Source organism: Apis mellifera, linkage group LG1 (genome assembly GCF_003254395.2).
Source record: "Apis mellifera strain DH4 linkage group LG1, Amel_HAv3.1, whole genome shotgun sequence".
NCBI classification, from domain to species: Eukaryota; Metazoa; Arthropoda; class Insecta; order Hymenoptera; family Apidae; genus Apis; species Apis mellifera.
In genome coordinates this window covers 6231305-6243312 of record NC_037638.1, presented here as the reverse complement: position 1 = coordinate 6243312, position 12008 = coordinate 6231305, and the positions used below count along the sequence as shown (strand labels likewise).

Below are 12008 nucleotides of genomic sequence, written 5' to 3'. Positions count from 1 at the left end.
TTTTTTTTTTTTTTAACTTAATTAATTCTTTAACGTACGTAAATTCCTTTATTTTTAATCTTTTTCTTTTTTTCATAATTTTTTTTCGAGAAACTAACATTTTCAATTACCCGAGACACGCATATGTTACAAGCACTCTTCCACGCTTCCGTTATTTCACTTCGCCTGTGTATATCGATTTTGAGAAAGGGACAGATAGATCTCGACTTAAATGCAAGTTGCGCGTAAGTACGTAGTTCGAAGACGGAAGGAAAAGTTTAATCCGTGACACGTCTCTTTCTGGCGATACATCGCAAGTTATCTGGGGCACGGAGCGTGGAGCAAACCCGGCAGATGTAAGTATCTCATGTCCTGTTGAGTACAGAGTATTGTCCTCCGCGCAGTTCACGGAATAATAAATCCTTGGCCGTGTGTTCTCGACCTACTGTCCCCCCACCCCACCCCACTCCTCCTCCGCCCCTCCGCCCCTCCCCCCTCCCGCCTTTCCGCACTTCCAACGCGCATCCTTTTCTCTCCCCGTACGTGAAATACAATGAATTTCGCTCTACATGACACGGTATGCGAATCGAGATATCGCTGAATGCAAATAACCCCTTTGGATTCGATAGCTGGGTTGGCCAAATTTAATTGGAAACATTCGATTAACCAAAGTGGCACAAGTTCGTCGAATTTAACACGGTCGAAATTAATTAGAAAAAAAAAGAAGGATTGAACTATTTAAAGACGTTTCTTAAATCTTTGCGATTATTCGATTTTTTTAGAATAATTTGTTCAATTATAATTTTTATTCTATTCTAATATGTTAAATATGTTAAAAAATATCCAACTTATTCGTAGAAAGAAAACGTTCGTAGAGGATGTAATCAAACTGCTTAGAATATAGTTTTGGGCAATTTCGATAGAGTATTGCAACGACAAGTTCGTACTACGCGATAGCAAACAGAAACTTCGTTTCACTCTATCCTGTCGAAGTGTCAGATACACTTCGACCGATCGACTAATTTGCTTCAACGACACTATCGACTCAACTTGTCCAACTTTTGATCTGGAATACGTACATATTCCAATGATCTTTATAATTATTTAAAATAGGAAAGTGCAATGGAATTTTAATAATAATTGAACTTAATCCGAATTTCTATTATCTCATTTATCGTTGTATACGAATATATTTGTAATTAAATATTAATTACATTTTAAATATAGAATGAATTATGGAGTTTTAGATTATCTTAATTATCTGATTCTGGCGCAATCGATATTGTAAGGATGAAAGTGAGAAAATAATAAAGCGAAGGAAATAAAATGAATAATAATAATATATCATGTGATTTTTTTGGTGATTGAAATTAATAAAATAATTAAATTTTATCATTTTGAGGCAAATAAAGATAGTAGTAATTATTAATATGAATCGTGGTTATATTATATGGCAATATCGATACATTTATAGACAGAAAATCGTTAATTCGCTTATTCAATATGTATTACAATCGATTCTCAATCCCAAATGTCGATCAGAATTCGAACAGTTTTTCTATTCTACCAAACGCGATAATGAATAAAAGAAATAAAACAATTAGAACAGTTAAAAAGAATTGAACACATAATATATACATATTGTTTCGTGGCGAAAATAGAACTTCTTAGTGGTGGGGATGACCGTTACACTCACGCCATCTAGAAGTTTCGAATACTTATTTATCTTTTACCGTGCGACACATAACCTCAAACAGAGCTACATATATGGTAGAAACCGTTCTACCGCAGATAGGACTATATCTTATCTCCTCACGGAGGGCTGTCGACTAACGTGTAACCCGAGAGTTCCCATGATCATAAACTCAATCGTTGATAACGTTGATGATCGTGCGCTAAATTGACCTTCCTGAAGAGAAGCGTTGGCAAGGCGAATGTGTTAGCCAAGGGACAAAACGGATGCGACGATCAGCGAGGAAAAAGCGCGTGTCAGTCGGGCAAAGGGGTGTACCCCCTTTTTTCATTTAAATTACTCGAAGGCGGTAGTGGCGCGACGCGGCCAGCATAACTAATAGCCTTATATTGTGCGCTGCCACTGCCAGTCAAGGCGACTCAAGCGCACTACCACGTCAACCATTTTGCGAGCCTGTACAAGACAGGAAAATAATACGGGTTGCACATAATCCGTGAATGCTTTTCGTCTATTTGGATCCACCGTTGCACACGGCCCGACACTGAATACAACAATACAGGATATGTCATAGTCACAAGCGAGGAAATCACGTAATCGTTTATACGACTAGCAACCAGTCGGCGAGAATGGAAATGTTCTGCGTAGGTAAGTATGCGTTCTACGTGTCCTCATGGGAACTAAAGATTGGCGCTGTTCGATGATCTATGCAGCAGGGAGTGAAGTTGAACGCAGTTGAAAGAGGTGAACTTGACTGAGAATTGAATAGGGAGAGTCTAATAGATTGAATGCTGGTGATTAGAATGCTTGATTTAGATGATTTAGATAAATTGATCAAAGGATTAAATTAGTTGTTGAAATACTATTAGTTTTTTCAAGGTGACGTTTCTAATCGAGATTATACGAAAGTTATTATTACTTTTTGTGATATTTATTAACATTAAAATTCAAAAATTATATGAAAATATAAAATTCTTCGTTTGAAATTTATTTAAACTTCAGAATCACAACACTTCCTAAACTTTTAAATATCACTGCAATTTTAAAATTCGAATTTAAAAGAATTACATTTTCAATATACATTTCTCTATTCCCTCTATCGAAACTTCGAAGTTTTGATTCCACTGCGTATATAAAACGAATCCAAGACATTTGTTTCCTTCTCCCACCATTCTTCTAATTCTCCAATCAAAAGTTTGAATTCCATCGAAACTGTCGAAGAATCGAAATGAATTTTTTCAGCTACACTTTTCACTAGACAGATCAACTTATCTATGCACACTGATCAACAACAGACAAATTAAAATTCAAGGTGCCAAGGATGGCTCGAGCCATATTCCCGCTATTGTGCGTCGTTTCATCGTGGAAGGTTATTAAGCCCAGCAGATAGGGAGGCAAAGGTACGTATACAATAAACCGAGCAACCGAGCGTGACACGAAACGGCGCGAGGAAGCGCAAACATCCATTTACGCTCGCAACGGATGCGTAAATACGTGCGCAGAAATAGAGGAATAAGTGGACGTTGAGCGTGGCTATTGGCCACATGTGTACAAAAAGGAAAAGCAATATATACCTGGCCGGCGGACAGGATATGTTGGATAAACTAATTAACGATTGAACGATGTCGGAAGTAATTAGTCATTTATCCTATTCGTGACGCAATTAAATGCTGGATAGATTTTTTTTTTTTTTTATAGGAAATTAATTTGTACATTTCTGCCGTTTGCGAATGACGAATAAATCCCAAGTAAATGAAAATATATTTTATAGCAGATACCGAAGAAATATTATCCTTATAAATATACATATATATACACATGATCGTTAAACAATATTGAGATAGGGAAGAGATTTATGAATGATGATTTATAATTTATGAATACTAATTTTTTTTATAGCTGATTAGAAATTATAATTTGTATAAATGTTGCAAAAAGTTGTGTCAAAACAAGCAAAAAATTCTTAATAAAAGTAAAACATTTTTCATTAAATATGTAATAGATTAGATAATTGAAGATTAATTTCCATAAATATTAGATATTTCATATCATAAATATTGCAGGTTTTTCCAGAATTATTTAACCTTTAACAATTTTTTTAAGATAAACCAAGAATATTTATTTACCTCTTTTTTTTTTCATATTAGCATAAATAAAACGTAGTTACATATCATTCAAACTTCATTATTAAATTTATATTTTTTTTTCAATAATAATTATTCAAATATAAATCATCATTCTTTAATTGCTTTAACGAATGTTGATGTTGTATAAAAAGACACAGGCAAATAATTTTTTAAAGAATTTTAAATTTTAAATTTTTAATTTTGAAAAAAAAAATTGAAAGGGAAAACCTTTTATCTTTTATCTTTATTTTTCATTTTATTAAGATAAAAGATTAAAATAATAATAAAATAAGATAAATTAATAATTTTGCGTATTTTTGAATGTTTTTAAGAATAAAAATAATAAAAATACGATTGTGATAAAACCACACTACATTTGTACATACATTTTTATCTCATTTTTATCTTTATCCACGTAAATTCTCAGACTTGTGCTAACTGGACATTTCTTGTTCATTTTCTGCAAATAACGCGTACCTTTGTATTTCGTAATTCTATTTTTAAGTTCGCTTTGTACCGAACAATTTCATCTTAATAAATATTTGCAAGATATATCTCTGTATTACGTTATTAATTTTTTACGTAATTTTTTCAGCATTATTTATACAAGAATTTAAACAAAAAAAAATCTACGAAAATCAATATTTATTAACATTTAAGAGAATAATAATTACTGTAGTATTAACTTATAGTATTATTTCTAATTATATTGTTAACCAATAAAATATTATTACTTTCATCATGAATAACAAGATATCTATATTTTCCAAGATAATTATGTTACAATCATCAACTATATATAAATTTATGTACATGGAATAATATGAAGAGAAATTGTACAACGAGCATGAAGCCAAGCTTTAATAATATGCAGGATACCAAATTCTACAGTTACATCCGATGAATCATGGAAAAATCATATAACAAATATGCTAACAATCGAGCATAATGCATATGCATTCCCAAAATTCTAGTTAACTACAACACCGGTCCATAAATTACTTTCAATATCTGTGAATATCAAAACATGGCGAGCATGTATCTCAATCTGCAGGGATTTTTACTCGCGTAGGTTGTATAAAGTTTTATGAGGGCCACGTTGAATGCACATTTGACACGTTTGACACGATAAAATCGAAATGGCGCTACTCTTTGTGCAAGTAATGGTTTTTCTAAGTTTTTTCGAAATCGAATTTTTTCTAATCACATTCAATTGGACTAAATTGGAAAAATATTTTTTTTCAACGCAGAATTAAATTAAATTTTTAAATTATTTCGGATAAAATTTAATAAAAAAATCTTTTGTGTATATTATAGTATATAATTAAAAAGATTTAAGAAAGTTCTTTAATTTCTATTTAAAATGATTTATAAAATAAAAATATTATAAAAGAATACTATTTATCCAAATATTCATATAATAATTTCTTATTTAAAAAAATTCTAATTGGATGGATAGTTTTTTAATTGATTAGATAAAGTAAAAGTATCACAGTTATGAAAAGAATATTCTTGAATTCAATATTCTTAATTTAAAAATAATAAACCAAAAATAGTATCTAAAACATTTAATCAAATGTTTATAAACAACTCTCTTTGTAATAAATAATTTGAAAAATTATTCTAACTAACAATATCTATTTTCCAATCCAAATTTATAATAATATTGCGCAACAAAAGTACACATGCAATAATAATATTACATAAAATTATTCTTTCATGCCAATTCATGCAAATCGAGCAAAGCTTAATCAATCTGTCTACGTGAAATTACATAAGTTTGATTTCAAAAAAAAGAAACAGAAAGAAAACCAAAAATAAAAAAAACAGGTCGACGAAAACACGTAATAAAACGATGCTTGTTTTTCTTCAACCTATATATCCCGACAATTCTCATTTTTTCCCCCTAGTTTTTCATCAAGAGAGACAACAATACGAGGCATATTTGCGGAATAATGAAGCAAGCCGGGACAAAATCTTGACTGACAGGAAACTTGGATCAAAACTGCAAGAAACTGGAGTAAACTCTCTCCGGTGTTCGACGGGAAATTCATCCGAACAATTATCTTTGGAATGAAATGGCACCAATTAAACGAGTTTCCCCCCCCCCGGTTCTTCCATCCCTGCAAAAACGACGTCGGTACTAATTAGCAAAGTCCACGCTCCAACTGAATTTCATACTAATCTATCTACGAGTCTTGGATGCTTCAACAACTATCTATCCTGCCTCATACTTCACGAACGATCCCGAAAGTACTTTCAGCATTGCTACTCGGCAATTTCTTCCCCGCGATGCGATACGTATCCATAGAATTTCCCCTAGACGCATAGTCTAGGGTTAATTTTAATTTCCAACCATTGTATGACGTTACTTCGTTGAATGAAATACGTCTCTTTATTTTATTAATAAAATCAATTCAAAATGTTTGTTTATTACATAACCAAGAAAGAAGTAATGTAAAGAGGAAAAGATTTTGGAAATAATAGAAGAATTGGACATATTAGCCAAAAGTTGGGAATCATTAAAATATTATTTCAAAATTTATTTTCAAATTTCAAGTTTTGATCAGTATAAATGAAATTATAAATGAGAATTTAGATATAAATTTTTTTTTGATAATTTATAAAATTCTTTGTTTTATTAGTTAAGAATTATTGTATTTGTTATCCATATTCTAAAAAATAATAAACTAAAGTTTGTACATTTAATAAAAAGAAAAATTAATATTTCAAAATAAAACAATAAAAATAAAAGAGTATTATAATAAAATATATATATGTCCACTTCAAATCGACACTTTGAATGACGTATTAAGGAATAATCAGATTAAAAGAAAACAAGGAACGATGAGAATAAAGAATATTTATGTTAATTGACTTAACTTTCAATCAAGTAGTATTCTATTTGAAATTATTAATTCGTTTGAAGTGGACAACTTATATTGAATTGTATTATCTGAAGATTTATTGCCTTTGAATAAAAATGAATTTTAATATGATATATTACAATAGAATTTTTTTATTTTTAGTTTTAATCAATTCATTTTGATCAAGATGATGAATTAAGATACAAATATAAATTATTAACTTTTATTCAATGAAGGAAACATAGATACAAAAAATACTGATCAAAATTTGCAATCACTTTTAATAGTTTTGAAAATAATTTTGCAATAACTGTGATAATAATTGATTTTTAAATTGTTGAATTCGAAACTACGTAAAAGATTAATTTTTACAATTCTATTAAATAATTTCTACGTTGAGTAACTTCCACAATTATATTTAAAATTAAATATATAAAAAAAATAATTCTACTTAAAAAAGATTATTTCAAGATTATTTTAATTAACAGCGAACATATATATTTGATGAAAAAATTTAAAAAAACGTAAGATTTAATCCATACAAATTATACACCATATTAAGATTTAATAAGATTATTAGACATTAATTTTATCGCAATATAAATAAAGTAGACATATGCCAATTGGCAATATTCCCGACTTGCCTTCTACTAATGAGGAAGAAGAGGAAACGAGTATTCGTGCATACGACCATCCCGTGTATAACTTTTCACATAAAACTACATAAAACAACGGCAGCCAGTGCATCTCTTGATTTGCCAAGTTTTATAGCAAGATGGCATTGTTCCGGTACGAAAATGCCCGGTATGAGAAAAGTTAAGTCCATTTACAAATATACACGCGCCTACGTATTCAGAAAAAGAAGATTCGTAAATATGAAGCATGGAAAATTCTCGAGATTTTATTTACTAAATAGAAACGTACGTATTATGTATCTTTTCTTCGTGTAATTGACATTTATATTCAATTTGTATTAGTATTATATATATATTGTATCACTTTGTTTCAAAAGTTTCTAGATCGTCGAACGTATCATCAATAATAAACAAAACAAAAGTTTTTCAATTCTCTCAATAATAGTTTGTTTTGATACACATTAAAGAAACATTTAACGCGAGTGAAGATTTGTTTTGGATCTTGGCCTATGCGTATGATGAGTCACTGATGGTCGAACCAGTTTATTCCGTGAGCTATTTTTAATAAATACTCGATACGATTTATCAATCTTGAATATTCATTAAAGAGTATAAAGTTCACATTGACCGTTTAATATTATCTTATTTAAAACTTTTAACACATTAGTGAAGCACAAGAAAATATAACCTCAAAATTTTTGTTTCGTATATGAACAAAATCCGATGAATATATTAATTTTTCGAACACCCTATAATTCTATCTATATACGTATATTTCGCCCCCACATGTATTATACGCATGCTCCTTTCGCTCGGAATAGCATTTATTCAGTTGTCACGCAACGAGATCACGAATATGACTTTACAACAATTGCCAAGGAATTCTATCGAGCGTATTTTATACACTTCGTTCGTTCGTCTCTCTCGAAAAATTATCGAACTGTTTAAAATTTACGCGAATCGAAAGTTATATTTAGTCAAATTTAATTCGTTGTATCAAGAAAAAACTAATTTCAAAGGAAACTTCGAAAGACAATCAACGATATCGATAACCAAACATCGAACATGACGGTCCATCTGCCAACCTAATCAATCTCTAATAAATTTTTCCCTCAAAATTATGTTGAATTTATATTTATGAATTTTAAAACTCGAACTCGAAAAAGAATAAATTTTTTATTTATCGTGACCATGTGTAAAAAAACATGTACTTACCAGGGAAACTGTGCGTGCATGCGATGAACCACGCTGCAATGAATAGAACGCCAAGGGTCTTCATTTTTCTTTGCACCAGAAAGTCGCTCCGGTAACTTTCTACGACGATGATTCGATTAGTACTGACGGGTTCGGCTTCTTGCGAACGGGACTGTCACAGAACTCGCGAGAGGATCAAGGTCACTCACAGAACCAGCTCACTGAAACTCCCTGACGCTTTGCACCACGACTTTTGTCTCGCGCCACTCTATATGTGATCGTTCGCCTACTGCTCAACCAATCGTCACGCTTCTTGTCGGGATCACGTGAACAGTCAGTCACGTGATCGTAGGGCGCGCTGCTTGACTCATAATATATCTTTTCCCGGTATTAGTAATCCTATGCTATGTCTACCGTATTTAACAGCTGTGCAATCATAATCATTATGCGAGCATTCCCTGCAATCATAAATTTTATACTGAATTATATAATGAAACCATTGATAACATAATGATAGAAAATCAAACGTATAGTATATTAATTTGAATAAATTTTTTCTTTGTTCTTCGAATTTTCGAATCACGATATCACGTTGATTACAGAGTATAAATATTTTGAATGAATACATAATTAATAAATAAATCATTTGTAATCAATAGTAATCGTATTTGTTCTCTAAAATGCATTTAATAATTTTAACATTAATAATAATAATTTGAATAGGATTATTGTGAAGAATTTTATAGTTATGATATTCAATAATTATCACTTTAAATATAGAATTTTCATATATTACTTTTTTCCATTATTATTAAGAGAAAAGTCATATGTATGAAATCTATAATAATATTTGAAATAATTGAATTTAATGTTTTTCTAATGTAACATATAAATAAAAAAATATTAATTAAATTATAAATTTTTTTATTAAAATTGTAATTAAAATAACTCATCTAATTTGTAAATTATAAATTGCATATTTTTATTTAAAATACATGTTCAAAGAAAATATTTATAAATCATTATCAATAAAAATATCATATCATATCAATAAAAATATTAGTATACATTTAGTTTGTTTTGACTTTTGATATATTTTTTTTCAATATTTTTAGAATTATTCTAAAAATTAAATTATAAACAATTTGTCTACAAATTGACGCTGCAAATTATGTTATGATAATATCTTTGATTTATTTATAAATCTTTTAACGTAGTTGAGCAATTATGAACAAGTCTATAATCATATAAATACTTGACTACACAACAGATGAAACAATGTACATAATTTGTTTCACTGCTTCCGTATTTAAATGCTTATAATTGAACAAATTATTCTTCTTTTTTCCACGAAGTATCGAATAGTATTTATATATCGAGAAAACAAGACATAAAAAGACAAAAATAGTATTTTTTCGATATCTCGAATATAAAAAGTGCGATTAATTTTATAAAGTGAATTTACATAATTAATAAGCTAATGTTTAATTATGTTTCTGAAAACAAGATCGATTTATCTAGAATCATTATATGTCAACAATCATTTAAAGATAAATTAAATTTTTCTTTGTTCAAAAATTCAAAATCAACAAAAGAAAATATGATAAGCCATTAAAAAATAAATATTTGTCTTCTATTGTCATTTCATTTTTAACAATTGAATTTATAAAATCGATTATTTTAGTAAAATATTAATTTAGTAAATTTTAATATGTCATTTCTATTTATATAGAAAATAAAATGAAATTAGAATTTAATTATTTAAATGATGTTACACTTTAAATCATATATTTTTCAACAACTACATAATCACAATATCTCGTATTAAATGTTAATTATACGCGATAGATTAATTCTCATATTTTATTCGAAATGTATTTTTAATCTTTTTAATAAATCTTACACACACAAATAATGCACAGGTTAATAATACCTTCACAGTTAATATCACGAAACATATATAATTAATCATTTTTTATAATTGTATAATTGTATAATAAACCATAAATAGAACGATAAAGTAACTTTTCACGCAGTAACAATATAATAATTCGTTGTAATCGTCAGGGGAACAAGAATATACACTTTAACCTCGTTTCCATTAACCGGGCAATGCGTATTTTACACTTTACGAATTCCAAGTCATCGTTGATAAATTAAAAACTTTGAAAATTAACTATCACTTTTTGCAATCAATTCGATCAAAATTCAGACGAACAAATATTTATCGATCAGATCACGTAGCTCGTCTTAACTAATGATGTAGTTCGAACGGGTCACTGATCACGTAAACGTATAAACCATTCTACAAATAAATGTCCGACACTACGTGTGAACCGTTGCAACGCACTTTAAGCGATCATACGTCTGCAGAATATAAATGTGAAGTTTTATCATTGACCGGTTACGCGTATGTTCCAGCAAATTTTTGAGATGTTATTTATTTGAAAAATCGGCATCGATCAATAAAGTTCAATAGATCAATTGTTACCACTGTTTTCATCATTCTTTTTTTTTTTTTATTTTATATTCATTTCCTTCGCACTTTCTATATAGTATATTTTGTAACGATTTATCCGGAATTTATATTAAATGTACAAATATTTAATATTTAATATTCAACAATATGTAACAAGTTTGAAATATTACATACTTAATTTCACTGTGAATGATTTGATTGTATAACTAAATTAATTGCAGCGTATGATAATATAAAAAAGATGGAAAAAGAAAAGTAAAGGAACGTGTTTTGTCTTTGCTTGTTAATAATTAAGAGTTGGAATAAGGGCAAGAAAATTAGAATTAGTGAGACATCTAGTGGCGAAGATAGAAAGGGCCATCTAACAAAGTGAAATTGTTTGAAAAATGTATATGTGTATATCATATTTTCATTGTGTATAGATATATATAATTTAATTTATTGTATATAACACGAATATGTTACGTAATCCAATAACAAGTATGTTGATAATCAATGTAAATATTAATATAGAAACCAGAAATAAAACAGTGAAAACATATCGAAAGATTGGAAAATAAAAAATAGAATAGATTACCGACAGGTCGTGCAACCAAGATAGCGCCACCAATCCCCTCGTATCCTGTAATAACACGCAAATAATTTACTTTCTACGTTTTGCGACGTTTCTCCGCGATGGATTGTTGAAGTCGCAAAATTCGAGTGGATTTATTTGGAAGAGAAAATTAGGTGCCAGCGTTAATTTAGTCTCGTAAACAATGTGGTTTTCGTTCCAAATATACGAGGATTTCCGGTGTTTTATCAGACTTCCTAAAGTCATGTATTACAATTGGTGTCGATATTATGATCTTCGTTATGAATAATTTTCTAGTATATTCTCTTTGAAACGATAATGAATTTTTTTTTCCTTTTTTTATTTGTTCTTTCTCATATATCTTACCATGCAAATATTTTTATATCGGTTTTATCAGTTGTATAATTCATGAAAAGGAAATGTTAATCGAAAATTATAAGATATGATTTTTATTTTTTATTCGA

General features: G+C 29.2%; 2 protein-coding genes across 3 annotated transcripts in view; both read right to left on the bottom strand.

Annotated features, from left to right (window-relative positions):
• LOC503505 (venom protein 2) overlaps positions 1-8870 on the bottom strand; it is a 41364-nt gene extending 32494 nt beyond the window's left edge. The window contains exon 1 of one of the 2 annotated variants that reach the window (XM_006563203.3): positions 8513-8870. In XM_006563203.3, the coding sequence (XP_006563266.1) occupies positions 8513-8576 (64 nt within the window). In that variant the 5' untranslated portion in view covers positions 8577-8870. 2 annotated transcript variants of the gene reach the window in all.
• The window catches only part of LOC409807 (arginine kinase), a 98365-nt gene continuing 94971 nt past the window's right edge, over positions 8615-12008 (bottom strand). The window contains exon 4 of the mRNA XM_026446016.1: positions 8615-8949. Coding sequence (XP_026301801.1) covers positions 8935-8949 — 15 coding nt within the window. The 3' untranslated portion in view covers positions 8615-8934. The remainder of the gene's footprint in view (positions 8950-12008) is intronic.